General features: G+C 33.3%; 3 protein-coding genes across 3 annotated transcripts; 2 read left to right on the top strand and 1 right to left on the bottom strand.

The window, feature by feature from the left end:
* The first annotated feature begins 501 nt into the window (after positions 1–501).
* LOC132629082 (cyclin-D5-3-like) lies at positions 502–1,763 on the top strand. Its single transcript, XM_060344820.1, has 5 exons — positions 502–822; positions 903–989; positions 1,084–1,384; positions 1,505–1,638; positions 1,719–1,763. The coding sequence occupies exons 1-5, from the start codon at positions 502–504 to the stop codon at positions 1,761–1,763; spliced, it is 888 nt and encodes a 295-aa protein (XP_060200803.1).
* Positions 1,764–3,132: 1,369 nt separating this feature from the next.
* Positions 3,133–4,199, top strand: LOC132629081 (cyclin-D5-3-like). The gene is made up of 5 exons (XM_060344819.1): positions 3,133–3,264; positions 3,356–3,442; positions 3,541–3,841; positions 3,930–4,063; positions 4,155–4,199. Exons 1-5 carry the CDS (start codon positions 3,133–3,135, stop codon positions 4,197–4,199), a joined length of 699 nt encoding a protein of 232 aa, XP_060200802.1.
* Positions 4,200–7,624: 3,425 nt separating this feature from the next.
* LOC132627778 (calcium-transporting ATPase 1-like) lies at positions 7,625–15,002 on the bottom strand. Its single transcript, XM_060343354.1, has 7 exons — positions 14,821–15,002; positions 13,529–13,583; positions 11,502–13,441; positions 10,893–11,051; positions 9,023–9,194; positions 8,631–8,929; positions 7,625–8,280 (listed from the first exon to the last, which is right to left on the bottom strand). The coding sequence occupies exons 1-7, from the start codon at positions 14,995–14,997 to the stop codon at positions 8,032–8,034; spliced, it is 3,051 nt and encodes a 1,016-aa protein (XP_060199337.1). The 5' UTR covers positions 14,998–15,002; the 3' UTR covers positions 7,625–8,031.
* Positions 15,003–16,432: the final 1,430 nt, after the last annotated feature.

The raw sequence follows: 16,432 nt of genomic DNA, 5'->3' as shown, positions 1-16,432 counted from the left end.
CTTTACTCCAAAAAATAGACCCTATCTTTTTTACACAAAGTTAGAGTTGGTCACTCGGAAGGTCGCTCAACTATCTTAAATTATCTAACAAAATCATTTTTCGTTTATTTGTAACAGAAAAGTCACTAAACTATGTTAATATCACTTAGAAGATTACTCAATTGGCCAAGTACTCATTTTACCCTCTAAATTATAATACTTTATTATCCTTTACCTTTTTAATATTATGATTCTTTTTCTCTTTGTTATCTATATTATGGACTCCAATTCTCTAGTCAAGTTTAGTCAACAAGTTTAACTCAACACCAATTCATCAGTTTCATTATAACCGCCGTCTTCCTCTACCACCTTCCAGCATTTCTCTATATTCACCCCTCATTTCAAGATTTGCCTATTTTTTTCTGTTATTTTCCAGTTATATAAACGGTAGTTCTTGGTAATAAAAACACACGAATTAAAATCAAAGAACTACTAATATAGAAATTAGGTAGAAGAATCAAAATGAGCGCAAAGAAAAAGCAGAAGATGGAAAATTCAGGTTCTAATTCACAAGTTTCGTCTCTCCTCTGTGAAGAAACTTTGATTGAAGAAAAACAAGTAACTGAACAAGAAAATGAACGTGGCGAAGATGATGACGATGATGGTTATGGTGATGATAATAATGAGATGAATTACGTACAGTTATTAATTGGCAATGAAATCGCTAGTGGTGGACTAAATGATCAAGAAGCTTCAGAAATTATTAATGACAATTGGATTCAAGAAGCTCGCTATCATGCAATCCACTATATTAACAGAGTTAGTAATCAAGAACCAATTTCTTAATTTTCATAATTATACATAGAGCATGAGATGAAAATACTGATTTCTTTTTCTTTCTTTTTTTTTCAATTTTGTTGCAGACAAGGCAAGGATTTCGATTTGGAATGCAAACAATGTACACATCAGTGATATATCTTGACAGATTTCTTGCCACACGTACAATTAATGTAAGCAAAGATTGATTCCTATGGAAATGGTACTACTATATTTTTATTTGATAGGGTTAATTCTTTTTAATTGCTACAATTAATCTTCTTGTAGATTGGAGAATACTGGGCAGTGAGGTTATTATCAATGGCCTGTTTATCATTGGCTGCAAAAATGGATGAAACTAAAGGAAATTTGCCATCATTATCACAATATCCCGTGAATAATTACGACATTAATCCGATTGACATAACACAAATGGAGCTTTTGGTTCTTGATGTACTCAATTGGGATATGAGTTTTGTCACTCCTTTTTCTTTCACAAAATATTTTGTATCAAGATTCTGCAGACAAAATTCAAGAAACCACTCTACTAGAATGAAAACTGTGGAAATTATCATGAGTGTACTTAGAGGTAATTAATTAGTACTTAACTAATTCTGAGGTTCTTTTTCGTAGTTTTCTATATTATCATTTGTTAATAGGATTAATTAATTGAACTTATGGCTTGTTTGTTGTAAACTTATTTAAGCAGATGTGAGGTTAATGAATCACAGATCATCTGTAATAGCAGCAGCTGCAACATTATTATCATTGAACAAAAACTTGACCAGAGAAGAAATGGAGATTGAGATATATGCCTTGCGTTTAAATGGATTTCTTCAAATTGTAAGTCTTTCATTTACATTCACTTTTTTGCATGTTATTCTTATGGAGTAATAATCTAATGGAATTTTTGTTTAATTCAGGATAATGTGTGTTACTGCTACTACAAATTACTAGAGTTGAACTAGCACATTTGAGGATGATGACAAGCAACCCCAGCAGTAGAAACATTAGTACTAAAGAGTTTTTGGCAAGAATTTAATCAATTAATCAGATTGTAATTAGATTCTTTCTGTTAAAAATATTGGATATGAGCAAATAGATTTTTTGGAGAGATTTAGAGGAAATAAAACTAGAAATTTTGCTTAAAACATGTGTGCATATGTATGAATATTACGAAATTCATTTAAATATCTGTAATATTATTGTAGTATTAATTCAAGGTTGATGTAGGAACTCACAAACTTGAAATTTTATATTTGTCGCCATTAATATATCATGTGTCTTTTTTGTATATTTTTAGTCCCTCCGTTTCAATTTGTTTTGTCTTACTTTCTTTTTTAGTCAAGAATATCTCTTTCTTTTTTCGGCAAATCTTCAATTTCAACTTTCTGCATAACATGTTTAAGACCACAAGATTAAAGGATATTTTGGTACATTCAATATATCTTTAGTTTAAAATCACAAAATTCAAAAGTCTTCTTTATTCTCTTAAGTCACGCGCCAAGTCAAACTAGACAAACAAATTAAAATCGAGGGAATAAAAACTATTACATTAATATTACAGTATAGTTTTTCAACTATTACGATTTAGTTATGCAATATGTCTAGTAGATGATTTATTATAATATCTAATAGTATGATTAATCTTTTTCATCATTATGTACTTCACGTTGATCTTTACTACAAAAAGTAGACATGTCCTCTCAGACCCCATCTTTCTTACAGAAATTGACGACGACGACGACGACGAAAAAAAAAAAAAACAACAACAACAACCCACCCCCCCCCCCCCCCAACCAACCGAATTCTCTAGTCAAAGCTTAGTCAACAAGTTTGACTCAAAACCAACTCATCAAGTTTCCCTCCCACCTCCGCCACCACCTTCCGGTATTTCCCATTTTTTCTGTTATTTTTTCAGTTACATAAACTGTAGTTCTTGATAGTAAAACACACAAAACACACATATTATACCCCCTCCACATCTCTCTATAAATGCTAATGCAAATATAGAAATTGGGAGAATAATCACAGAAAGAGAACAAAAAAAAAATGAAGATGGAAAAATCCGGTTATAATTTTCAAGTTTCATTTTCCTATTCACCTCTCCTCTGTCACGAAATTTTGAGTGAAGAAGAAGAAGTGCAACAATACACATTTTATGTAGCTGAACAAGAAAACGACGACGATGATGATGATGATAGTGATGACGATGATGATGATGGTAATAATGATAGTGATGATGACGATGACGATGATGATAGCGATGATGATGATAATGATGATGATGATAGCGATGATGATGATAATGATGATGATGATAGTGACGATGATGAGATGAATTACGTACAGTTATTAATTGACAAAGAAATCGCCAGTGCTGGACTAAATGATCAAGAAGCTTTAGAAATTATAAATGACAATTGGATTCAAGAAGCTCGTTCTCATGCAATCCTCTACATTCTCAGAGTTAGTAAATAAAAGCCAATTTCTTTATCGTCATATATTTACAGAGCATGAAGAAAAAATACTGATTTTTTTTTCTTCAATTTTGATACAGACAGGGCAAGAATTTCGATTTAGTATACAAACAGTTTACACATCAGTGATATATCTGAACAGATTTCTCACCACCCGAACAATAACTGTAAGAAAAGATTGACTCCTCTGAAAATGGTGGTACTATATTTTTAAATGATTGGTTTTAATTTTTTTTTTTAATTGCTACAATTAATCTTCTTGTAGAATGGATTGTACTGGGCAATGAGGTTATTATCAGTAGCCTGTTTATCATTGGCTTCAAAAATGGATGAAAACAGAGAAACGGTGCCCGCATTATCAGAATATCCAGTGATAAATTACAACTTTAATACGAGTTTTATACAGAGAATGGAGATTTTACTTCTTAATGTACTTGGTTGGAATATGAGTTGTGTCACTCCTTTTGCTTTCATAAAATACTTTGTATCAAGATTCTGCAGAGAAAATTCAAGAAAACACTCTACTAGAATCAAAACTGTTCAAATCATCATGAGTGTACTTGGAGGTAATTAATCAATTGTGAGGTTATTTAATTTCCTGTTTTTCCTGATCATCAGTTATTAAGAGTAATTAATTAAACTTTTGCTTTGTAGATGTGAGGTTAATGAGTCACAGGCCGTCTGTAATAGCAGCAGCTGCAGCATTATTAGCAGTAAACGAAGACTTGACTAGAGAAGAAGTGGAGAATGAGATATATGTCTTGCATTTAAATGGATTTCTTGAAATTGTAAGTCTTTCATGGACCTTTTTAAAAAAAAAATTAAGTTCACTTTTTTCATGTTAGTTTATAATCTAATGGAATATCTGTGGTTATTCAGGATAATGTGTGGTACTGCTATTATAAATTGCTAGAGCTGAACTAGCACATTTGAGGATGATGACAAACAGCCCCAGCTGAAGAAACACTAGTGCTATAGAATTTTTGGCAAGAATTTTCTTCAGTATTAAGATTGTAATTAGCTTCTTCATGTTAAATATTGGATATGAACAAATAGATTTTTGGAGAGATTTAGAGGAAATATATAGTTAGAAGGTGAAATATCATCAGTGGGGTAAATGGGTGCCACAGCAATTAAATGAAGAGTTAATTGGGATTCTTTGATATTGTTGTATGTTGAACTGATTAGATAGTTGGTACTACTAATATTTTAGGACATGTGTGCTGAGAATTCTCCATCTGTTCATATTATCTCAAGAAAACTCTTGAAGTTTAAGTGATTGAATTTGTTTGATTGTTTTGGTGCATTGCCTTCTCCTTTGGACGGTGGGGGTACTTTTTCTCTCAATTTTTTTATTTTTTTTGGGCACATGGCGCTTTTGTCTCGCCATTTTTTTTAAAGTCTTTTCTCTTACCTTCATATATGATAGTACTTACCATATAATGAAATCTATATAAAAAAATAACTGATTGTCAGTGGCGGAGCCAGCATTTTAGCGAAGGGTGTTCAAACTTTGAAGAGGTAAAAAAAAATCGATCATTTGGTACGAAAAAAATGAAGTCAAGTTACATAATATTTAGCTAAGTCATGAAAGCACTTATTATTAGTACTAAAAATTGTATAAATTTAAACTAAACATAAAAGACGGGGAAAAAAAATTCTTCTAGTGAAAGCATAATCCAAATATATTATTGAATCGTGCTCGAGAAGATGTATATCTTGAAATATTTTTATAATAGCCTCATTAAAAATTATACTAAATATCTCTTTTATACATCAGGCACTACAAAATCGCCTAAAATTTCATCATTTATTATAGAGCATTTTAATTTGTATAAGATGAATCTTTTGGTATTTAGATATTTTTTCTATTCTAATTGGAAAAATAACTACAAGACACAATATAATAATCCAAGATTCTTTATTCTAATTGGCATTTTAATTTTATTCTTTATTCTTTATTCTAATTGTGTCTTGTAGTTATTTTTCCAATTAGAATATAAAAAAAATCTAAATACCAAAAGATTCATCTTATACAAATTAAAATGCTCTACAATAAATGATGAAATTTTAGGCGATTTTGTCGTGCTTGATGTATAAAAGAGATGTTTAGTATAGTTTTTAATGAGGCTATTATAAAAATATTTCAAGATATAAATCTTCTCGAGTACGATTCAATAATATATTTGGATTATGCTTTCACTAGAAGAATTTTTTTTCCCCGTCTTTTCTGTTTAGTTTAAATTTATACAATTTTTAGTACTATAATAAGTGCTCTCATGACTTAGCTAAATATTATGTAGCTTGACTTCATTTTTTCGCACCAAATGATCGATTTTTTTTTTTACCTCTTCAAAGTTTGAACACCCTTCGCTAAAATGCTGGCTCTGCCACTGTCTGGAATAATTGATAAGAAAATTTCTAGAGTGGGTTGGATCGTCATCTACCCACTCTTCTAATATAGTTAATTAAAATTTTAAAAAAATAAGGTGGGGCCCACTCTTCTACAATAGTAGAAAATAAAAAAATTAAGGTGGGGTCCACGTGAACAATTTGGAGACAATTACAAAAAAAAAATGATAATAAGTTCAGAAAATGGTAAAGGTACGCTTACCAAATAATTGTAAGCGTAGACAGCCTTTTTCATTATTATTAAATATTTTGGTGACAATTACTTAGTGTCTTTGCATTTTTTTTGATTTGGATTTTTTTTTTTTTTTTTTTATATTGGTTTGGATTATTATATTGTATCTTGTAGTTATTTTTCCAATTAGAATAGAAAAAATATCTAAATACAAAAAGATTCATCTTATACAAATTAAAATGCTCTACAATAAATGATGAAATTTTAGGCGATTTTGTAGTGTCTGATGTATAAAAGAGATATTTAGTATAGTTTTTAATGAGGCTATTATAAAAATAGTTCAAGATATAAATCTTCTCGAGTAGGATTCAATAATATATTTGGACTATGCTTTCACTTAGAAGAATTTTTTTCCCCGTCTTTTATGTTTAGTTTAAATGTATACAATTTTTAGTACTATAATAAGTGCTTTCATGACTTAGCTAAATATTATGTAGATTGACTTCATTTTTTTCGCACCAAATGATTGATTTTTTTTTTACCTCTTCGAAGTTTGAATACCATTCGCTAAAATGCTGGCTTCCGCCACTATCTGGAATAATTGATAAGAAAATTTATAGAGTGGGTTGGATCGTCGCCCACCCACTCTTCTAATATAGTTAATTAAAATTTTAAAAAAAAATAAGGTGGGGCTCACTCTTCTACAATAGTAGAAAATAAAAAAATTAAGGTGGGATCCACGTGAACAATTAGGAGACAATTACAAAAAAAAAAAAAAAAAGGACATTTAAATAATGATAATAAGTTCAGAAAATGGTAAAGGTATGCTTAGAGAAAATTTAAAGAAGAGAAATTCATGAAAAAAAAATTCGATTTAAATTGAACACAAAAATCACTAAAAAAGTCATAAAACCAAAAGATTTAAAAATTATACCTTTGGGTATAAGTTTAGACACAAACGTCTCACACAAATAATGATGAATAATATCAAGAAGACGAAATATAAAAGGTCAAGAAACGTATACACATATTTTCTTAAAATGATGAAGTTAGTCTATACTTCAAAATTTTAGAAAGAGATGATGGCATGAAACTCGATAGGAGAAGGTGTATTTCAAATCTTTCAATGGAAGAACCAAACCAGGAAGGTCATATATGGGAGAAGCGAACTAAGTAAAATAATTTATTGATATTTCAATTAATTGAATTATAATACTTTCTATAATAAAAATTTCATAATTATATTTCTAAAAGATACTCTCTGTCCTAATTTATGTGGCATAATTTGACTAGACACGAAATTTAAAAAAGAAAGGAAAGATCTTTGAAACTTGTAGTCTAAAACAAGTCATAAATATTTATGTGATTTAAATCATTTCATTAAAGGTAAAAGGAAAAATTTCTAAATTAAATGATATCTAAACATAAACATATATCATTTTCTTAAGACAGACTAAAAAAAAAGTGTTGTACAATTTTTTGTGTTGGGCCCTTGCTGGCACGGGCTTTCATCATCTAGTGTCACATATACAATAGGGTTTCAGCTCGACCACCAAAATACCAGTAGTTGAAAGGTTAAGCTTTTACTGCAAAAGTAGTGGGCCATATGATGCTTGTTATAGCCACCATTCAGACTTCAGACTTAGATGTATACAGAGGTCCTCAATCATTGTAGATGAAAACGTCATGATAATGACAAGGTAGTAACTTCAGTTACCGCAAAGCAATGACAGAAAGATCTATTAATGGTCAAAAAAAGTTAATGGAGAACAAAAAGGGAAAATGGAATATGATTGTTTCCAAAATATTGATATGATGATGCAATGAAACAAAACCATCCAGATGCGTACCATATGAATGTGTCATTACAACCATGGCATGTTCAGAAGAAATTATACTTCACAAGTCATGGATATAGAATTTCAATTTCCCTTAAGGTGTTTTAAGGAGCACCAAACAGTTCAGTATCTTCAGAACCATCTTTCCAAACGTTATAAGAAGCTGTTGGAAATTGATCGAATTGGCCAATTCTTGCTGCAATTTTATGTTAACTCTCCAACCTTCAGGTCTCTGAGCTTTGACATTTTGATTGATAGATTGCAAACATTTGAGTCAGACGCCCTTGGGTGAAGTTCAAGCAAGTTGTAACTTACTAGTTCCTCCAACTTGAATTCAGCTTGATCCTACTGGGATCATCTTGATGGCAGCAGCAATCGGCATTCCCAGGAATCCAATTGCAACACTTATAAACCACTGGTGCCATGTAAGAGGACAAGTGCTTGCAAAGGTGCCAAGGAATTCAACAATAATGATTTGGAAAAGAGCTGTACAGCTGAGAACGGCAACAAAAACATAGTTGTCCAATATACCATTGAAGACATTTATCTTTTCCATATCTCTTGAGCTAATCTCATTGAAAACCTGTAAGATAACGCAAAGATTAAACTTATGTATTACTAGTGCATTTAGTGAAGTCCTAATAAATAGCAGAAGTTCTACCAGACGTTTTTAGCCTCCTCGGGTGATTTAAATGTGGCTGTTGAGATGACATGCTTTGTTTCCACTGTGGAAACAAAATGACAATACCGAGAAAGCTTTCATGTAAACTTGCAGTAATCTATCTGTGTTTTTATTCTGTTGTGTGTTTTGAACTCTTAATATATCAATTAACAGCAACAAGATGAGAATCTACTCAAGAATCATAAAATTATTCTATAATGCATTGGGAAGTCATGAAAGATCATATGTTGAAATGGAATTGGTAAAATTACCTGACAGAACACAAAAGAGTTGAAAATAACTGTGTTCAGAATCAACTCAGCATCTGAGCCATCAAGATGAAAGAGAGCTTTGCCAGCAGTTTGAAGATACCATATGACTACAAATTGGTAAAAAGATTGCCCCAAAATATTCCTCCACATGACATTGCTAATGAAGTTCCCCTTCCTTCCTACAGGCGTACGCTTCATCAAGTCACCATTAGGAGGTTCAGTAGCTAGCGCAAGAGCTCCCAGTGTGTCCATGATCATGTTGACCCATAGAAGCTGAACAGCAGTAAGCGGAGCACTCCCTAAAAATGCATAGAAGATACAACTCAAAATTATCTTTCAGGGAAAATGTTATAAAAGTAGTAAAAAATTATTCTTGGGTCAAGATACGCTACCTGTCAAACACGCTGAAGAAAAGTTGACAATCAAGGCAACCACATTTACGGTCAGCTGAAACTGAACGAACTTTTGAATATTCACATAAACTGAGCGGCCCCATTTGGCCACAGTCACAATTGTTGAGAAATTATCATCTAAAATTATGACGTCAGCACTCTCTTTAGCTACCTGGAACAGAAAGCAAGACAGCATGATGACTCCAGGTCCAGGAATATAAATAAACATCAAGTAGCCACATAGAATCTCGAGTATGTCCTACTACACCAAGCAAGATAATATGACAAATCACTTTCATTTCAGAGCCCAAACTATAGAGGGAATATACTAGCCATGTGCACTACAAATCTTGGAGATAAAAATGGGAGGTTCAAACAAGTTGCTGAATGAAATTTTTTGCACCTTCTCTACTTCATCAATTTTTATCTTTTTGCAGCTTCTCTAAGTGCTGACAGATAGTAGCTCTCTTTAGTTTTATTAAGCTGGAAATAGTAGAAGGAAACAGTAGGATTCTAAAATATGGAATTCATGGTTTAACAGTACAACTGCCAAATCTAATTACAAAGTTTAAATAGTTAAAAGGAAGATGAACTAATACACATCAGGAGAGTAGTCATTCAGGAAAAACCCAGTAACAGCACTTGCGAGGTTATACATATTCAACACCAATAATTAACAAAGTTATAATCATATCTATTCTCATTCCACCACTGTATAACTGAATTTATATGATTTACGATCTTTTGGCCATTCTACAAAAGATCAAATGAAATGCCTAAATTGTATAGAGAAAAGCTTTAATGAGAGATTGCTTATGGTATTACAGAAAGAAGATTTTAAAAGCGAGAAGAAGTCCAATAGCCCTCAGAAATAAGAGAAAGTGGAGTCATGCCGAAACTTTCTTATTTTGTGGTAGAGTAAATTCTTGTGAAGGATCACTAGGTTGTTGAAGAAAAGGGTCACGATTTCCATAGTAATAAAGAGAGAAGAAATCCATAAGCATGAGGCAGAAAAAAAGAAAGTAGAACTTCTTATTCTGTGTACAGTAAATTCTTTGCGAAGGAACATTAGGTTGGTGAACAGAAAAGGGTCACGATTCCTTCACTGTGCAGGACCAAATTAGGCATTTGTCTTGCCCAAAATACACAAGTAATCTTTTTAATAAGAGAGTAAAAGCAAATCACATAAACAAACTTCCTTCGAAAAATTTACAGTTCCATAATTTGGGACAACAGGCCAGGGATAGCAATGTAAGCACAAATTGTTTATTTACTTTCCCATTTTCATTATCTACTTTGACCTAGCGCTAGCACAGGTTTAAGTACAATTATTTTAGATGCAAGTAAATACTTTCTGTCAAACACTCTAATGTTGCCCTCAACACGGTTAATTAATGAGTCAATTTACTAGTAGTTTTTTCTAGAGTGAAGATACTACGTCGAACTTTTGTACAAAACAGCTTAAGTTTTTTATGGGAAAACCTTCACATAAAATCAATCAAGGGAAAGTGCTATTTTAAATGGAGTGGAAAATAACAAATTATGCAAGCACTTTGACAGCAAATCAGAAAGAACTCACCCTCATTAATAGACAACTATCCTTTCAAAGAAAATGAATGGTTAAGTATCTGATATTACTAATTGCTACAGTTCCGTAGCTAAGAAACATTGCTTTCAGAATCTCCCTTCTAATGTTTTATTCAATTAACATATACTAGATACCAGTGCTTTTCACATTAAATTATGTGCAGCTGAAATAGCGGGCAGTGCTCTCAACTCTCAAGATTGCAATTGCTTGAAAAATCAACAAGTACCCAGTCAAACCACACTTGAAAAGATAATTCATACTACAACAGTAATAAAGTATCACCTCAGTTCCAGCAATACCCATAGCAAGACCTATATCTGCTTCATGAAGGGCAGGAGCATCATTAGTACCGTCTCCAGTCACTGCAACAACTTCTTGGAAGGTAGTACGTAAAAGTTTCACTAGCGTATGTTTATCCATTGGAGAAGAACGTGCCATCACCTAAGAAGTAGATGAAAAAGATATTAATCTCTCTCTGTCACCAATCAGCAGCAGCAAGCAAGCAAATGAGATAAGATAATCCAATAGGAAAGCTAGGACAATCCACACAAACGTGCTCAGATTAAGATGATAAGATTGCTGTGCATGAATAATGACAACAAGAACTAAACCTCTGTCCCAAACAAGTGGGGATCATCTATACAAATCCTCACCAGCTATGTTTCTCCATCCAACCTCACATCTCAGGCCAATACTATATCAAATAATAATAGTGACAAAAATAAAAAATAAAAGTAAAAAGCACTAGAAGTTTGCTGCGCATGAACATAAAACAAAACTTCTTTATTTGATAGATGAAAAGTGAAAATGCAATCCAAGAACAACACGAAAATGCAAAAGAGGAAAGAATATATGCATACAGCCAAGTGAAATAATTATTTCTGAAGGCACCTGTAACTTTGGAATAATTTCCTGCAGCTCAGCCTCAGTCTTCATCCTAAATACTGGACCTTCGATTGCAATACCATCATCAGTCAGAATTCCACATTCTCTAGCAATTGCCTTAGCAGTATTTATGTTGTCACCAGTGACCATTCTCACAGTGATTCCAGCTGACCTACAAATTGCGACAGACTCCTTGACACCAGGACGAACGGGATCTTTAATGCCTACAATTCCTATGCAGGTATATCCCTCAAAGGGGATAGGATCTTGAGCAGGGTACTCATCACTGATGTCCTTGTAGGCAAGACACAAAGTTCGAAGAGCTTCATTAGCAAATAGGTCAATCGTATCTTTCAGATGGTTAATTGAAGCTTCATCTAGGGGAACAATCTCGCCACTAGAGTTTAGGACGCTGTCACATGAAGCTAAAATTATTTCAGATGCTCCTTTACAGTGTGCACGGAGACCTTTTCCAGGAAGTTCTATAACTACACCCATTCTCTTCTTCGTTGAATTGAACGGCTCAACCTTAACAAGTTTAGATGATTGACACACTTCCTGGAAATTCCCTCCAAGCAAAAGACCAAACTCCAAAAGAGCAGTTTCAGTCGGTGTTCCCAGGATTTCAATTTTTCCATCTTCATTCTTAACTATTTCTCCCCCAGTATTATTGAATATAGACTGGATTAGTATTCTCAATACAGAATTAGAAACTTCAGAGTAGAAACAAGAACCATCCTTAGAGCTTTCAGTTTCTATGATTTTACTGCCGATGCATGCTTTTACAACTGTCATATGATTAGTCGTTAGTGTCCCAGTCTTGTCACTACAGATGGTAGTTGCAGAACCCATAGTCTCACAAGCAGCCAAATGGCGTACAAGTGCCTTATCATTCATCATTTTCTTCATTGCAAATGCCAGACTCAATGTCACAGCCAAAGGAAGTCCCTCAGGAACAGCAACCACAACAATTGTAACTGCGATAGCAAAGTATTCCAGCATTCCTTGGGCATCATCCATAGACCAGCTCCAGTGGGACCCTTCCCCTAGTTTGCGGCTATATAAGCCTTGCACCAAGACAGCAAATGTGATGACAGCAAAAAACAGACCTATTTTACCAATAATAGTTGCCACTCCATTCAGTTTAACCTGCAATGGGGTCTCATCATCTCCTCCTTCACTAAGAGTAGCCATAAGTTTACCCCACTGCGTTCTCATCCCCACAGTAGTGATAAGCATTTTACACGAGCCATCACGAACTTTGGTTCCAGAGAGGAGAAAGGGATTTTCAGCAGTCACGTTAACGGGTTCACTCTCTCCTGTTAAACTTGATTCATCTATCAACAAAGAAAATCCAGAAAGGAAGAGTCCATCAGCTGGTACCTGATCCCCAATAGCAAGATGAACAATATCACCAGGAAGTAAATCATATATTGATAATTTTTGCCTGTAGCCATTTCTAGTGACCTGAACTGCAATCTTTTTCTTCTCTTTATCTAAATCCTTAAACTGTAAAGACTGTCTATAGTCACTTGTAGCAGTAACAAATACAACCAGCAGGATACTTGCAACAATACCAAGTCCATCATGTGCACCCTTTGGCCATCCTTCGGTCATTATGCCAACAACCAAAGATACAAAAGCACAAACAGCAAGTATCATGAGGGTTGTATCTTGAAGAGCTTCCCATACAAAAATCCAAAATCCCCTTGGTGGGTTCTCAATAAACTTATTGATTCCATAAATTTCTTTCCGTCGACTAAGCAAATCAGCAGAAGTACGAATACCATTGGTGGTACATGTTGATAGCTCTTTTGCAATACCCTCAACCCCACCATGAACTTTCAGCTTCCTCAAATTGTGGCCCTCGACTATTGAACCCAGTTCATCACCACATATTTGAAACCCGGCATCTTTCACTTCCTTTGGGACAGTGTAACTTACTCCTGATGATATTCAGTTAAACTTTCATCAGTTAAAGAGGAAAATTTAGATACTGGAAGCTGGTTTCACTAAAATGCACAATTACGTACCTTGAATAAAGCTAAGTGCAGCTTGTGAAACCAGAACAGCGACTCTTAGTTTTTCCTACATTATGAAAATGCAGATTAAACCCATTTTCAGAAATAAGAACAAAGATACAAGCTCTCTGAAGTCAGAAAGATCCTGTGCAGTTTACTTCTTTCCTTACTTTAGATAGAGTACAACAGAGCAATACTGCTTGAAATACTAATAATTTCCAGACCATAAAATTGCAGGAAATCAAAGGACACCAATTGTTTTCCACCATGAGTGAGTTTAACAAATTATGTTTGAACTAAACTGCTATTTGGAACAGCATGCACCTTAGAAATGCTCTAAAACAACAACAACAACCTAGTGAATCCCACAATATGGGGAAATGCTCTAAAACAATTGATGAATATTTCAAAGAATGACCCTCAAGATAACCAATATCAATGATTCTATATAAAAAATCTGATGCTAACTCGTTAAGGAGAATTTGGAAGAAAGGATGCCGACAAGAAACTAGAACCAACACATTCTTCGAGAGACATAGGAGAACTTCTATCCTAAACTAAGTTTTTATTTTCAGGATTTTGCTCTCCATTAAAGCTTTTCATTTTAGCTAAGAGTTAATAGTCAAAAACACACCTACACTATCACCTTTTCGCGAGTTTCATACCTCAACTATCCATTGTGCCATTTACCTACCTAAACTAATGTGGGGTTGGCCTCCACACGCGCCTGTTGTCAATCGATTTCAAATATTTGGCCAACTCAGCATCATTTCTAATACAAATGGAACGATAGACTGGTACTTTACGTAGGTAAAGAGAAAAATGGATAGTTGAGGTACAAAACTCGTGAAAAAGAGATAGTTTAAGTGTGTTTTGACCATTAACTCTTTTAGCTAAATATATACTACTATCAACTATGAATCCTCTATATTCATTTTGCTCTATTTTTCTTTCTAAGGAAACTTTATTAAATAAAAAATCATATATGAAATGTTAACAGTCCTTTGCTGCTTCAATTGGTTGCAGCTATAGCTCGCTTGCTATGGAAACACCGAAACGAAGTATCAGTTCGAAAATAGCATTCCCACAGTAGATCCTAGAAGATACATGAGACACAGAGAAAATCTTCTCGCAAAACAAAGCTAGATATCCGAGCTGAATAAATATTTATTCATTTTATTTTTCAACAGTAATATAAACTTGCTTTTTCAGGACAAAATTGGAAAAGGAAGAGATGAAACAATAAAGTCAACTAAAGCAGAGAAGATATATATTTTGCAGTAACAACAACCAATAATTGCAACCTGATTGGATCGCTGTATAGCGCGAGCTTCAACTCGCTTGGATAAGTTCGCTGTAAATCTAAACCTACGCTTGCGATTTTTGACGAGCCAATTCAGTTTCCTCCATCTCTGAAGTGCTTCCTCAGATGAATTCTTCGGTTTCACTTCTCCATAATTCTCCTTAATGTACTCCTCCATTACAACTGCTTTTTCAAAATCCAAAGCTCATTTTAATTATAGATCCAGAAATTAAATCGCAAGTACAGACAAGTGTTACGCTCTAATGATCTAAAAAATACTTGGCATATATTCTGTTAGTAGCTAATACGACATTCATTATAACTTTAGAAAAAGCAGTTGATGATAGTGACTGCTTTTTGCTTGACTAATTTTGACTAGAGAACGTACTGTTCAAGTCAAATCTGAGTGTCTTTTTTTTTTTTTAAAGGACAAATGGAGCAGTTGATAATGTACTACAGCAGATCTGTCATACAAACCGGCGGTTTCCGAAAATGGTGGTGTAGTGTAAATGTGTAATGGAGGAGTGGAAGTGGACCAGTAAGGAGTAAAAGGGACCCTATACTTCAGAAATTGGTAAAAATATGCTCCAAACCAATTTTGGATCAAAAATATTCCTTCCACCATTACAGTTTTCAAATATATCTTGATTTCATTTTTAAATCCGCTACATTATTTAACCCGATTCAACTAAATAATAACTCATACTATCCCCTTATTCCCCTCCAATTCTCTCAAAGAAATGAAATCAGGTTATTATTAGTTGGATCGGTTTAAATAATAGAACGGGGTTAAAAAATAAAATTGTGTTATTTTGGGAAGTTTGAGAATTTTCATTAAGAGAGGGATATATTTGAAACTTTAATGGCGGGAGGGGTATTTTTTATCTAAAATTAGTTCAGAAAATATTTTTAGACATATTCTAAAGTAGAGGGGTATTTTTGACCCTTTTTAAAATGCCGCTAGATTCTATGCGTGAAGGTCTATGGTTATTGCGATGGGGTTGCTATAGGAAATTATTACATGTGGTAACGCTACACGGTAGATACATTGTTTGGAATCGGATATTTGTTTGGGTAAATCTATGGTGATTTTTTTATTAGATAAAGTACTCACTTCGTCAATTTTTACTTGTCCTTTTTACTAAAAATAATTATTCATTTTTATTTATTCAGTTTAAAAAAAATAAAAGATAATTTATCATTTTATATCTAATTTACCCTTATTATTAAGTATTATAATTATTTCTAATTCATTTCCCACATATAATAATTAGAGTGATATAATAAAATTATTATTTTATTTATTCCTTCTTAAGAGGTGTATCTTGTTTCTTGTCCTCTGATTTATACTACTATATGTTGTTTCTTGTATTTCAATTATCTTATTTATCTGTGATAGCTATTGCTCTTTTTTTAAGGCTGTTTTATCATGACTTTTTCGCTTTCGTTATTTTCATCTTCATACTGATTTAAATTATTTGTTCTTATCTGACCTTTTTTGTCATATTTTCTCTTGAGCCGAGGGCCTTTCAGAAAAAATCTCCCTACCTTTCAAGGTAGGGATAAGGTCTGCATACACTTTACCTTTTCCAGACTCGACATTGTGAGATTTC

The sequence above is a fragment of the Lycium barbarum genome, chromosome 2, assembly GCF_019175385.1.
Source record: "Lycium barbarum isolate Lr01 chromosome 2, ASM1917538v2, whole genome shotgun sequence".
NCBI classification, from domain to species: domain Eukaryota; kingdom Viridiplantae; phylum Streptophyta; class Magnoliopsida; order Solanales; family Solanaceae; genus Lycium; species Lycium barbarum.
This window is presented reverse-complemented; position numbering and strand designations above follow the sequence as displayed.

Coding starts and splice junctions, on each gene's coding strand:
- LOC132627778 (XM_060343354.1), bottom strand. CDS start 14,997: ATGGAGGAGTACATTAAGGAGAATTATGGAGAAGTGAAACCGAAGAAT. Junction 11,052..11,501: donor AAATTATTCCAAAGTTACAG/GTGCCTTCAGAA, acceptor TCTACTTCTTAG/GTGATGGCACGTTCTTCTCC. Junction 9,195..10,892: donor TGGGTATTGCTGGAACTGAG/GTGATACTTTAT, acceptor TTTCTGTTCCAG/GTAGCTAAAGAGAGTGCTGA.
- LOC132629081 (XM_060344819.1), top strand. CDS start 3,133: ATGAATTACGTACAGTTATTAATTGACAAAGAAATCGCCAGTGCTGGA. Junction 3,265..3,355: donor CAATCCTCTACATTCTCAGA/GTTAGTAAATAA, acceptor ATTTTGATACAG/ACAGGGCAAGAATTTCGATT. Junction 3,443..3,540: donor TCACCACCCGAACAATAACT/GTAAGAAAAGAT, acceptor ATCTTCTTGTAG/AATGGATTGTACTGGGCAAT.
- LOC132629082 (XM_060344820.1), top strand. CDS start 502: ATGAGCGCAAAGAAAAAGCAGAAGATGGAAAATTCAGGTTCTAATTCA. Junction 823..902: donor GTAATCAAGAACCAATTTCT/TAATTTTCATAA, acceptor ATTTTGTTGCAG/ACAAGGCAAGGATTTCGATT. Junction 1,639..1,718: donor TAAATGGATTTCTTCAAATT/GTAAGTCTTTCA, acceptor TGTTTAATTCAG/GATAATGTGTGTTACTGCTA.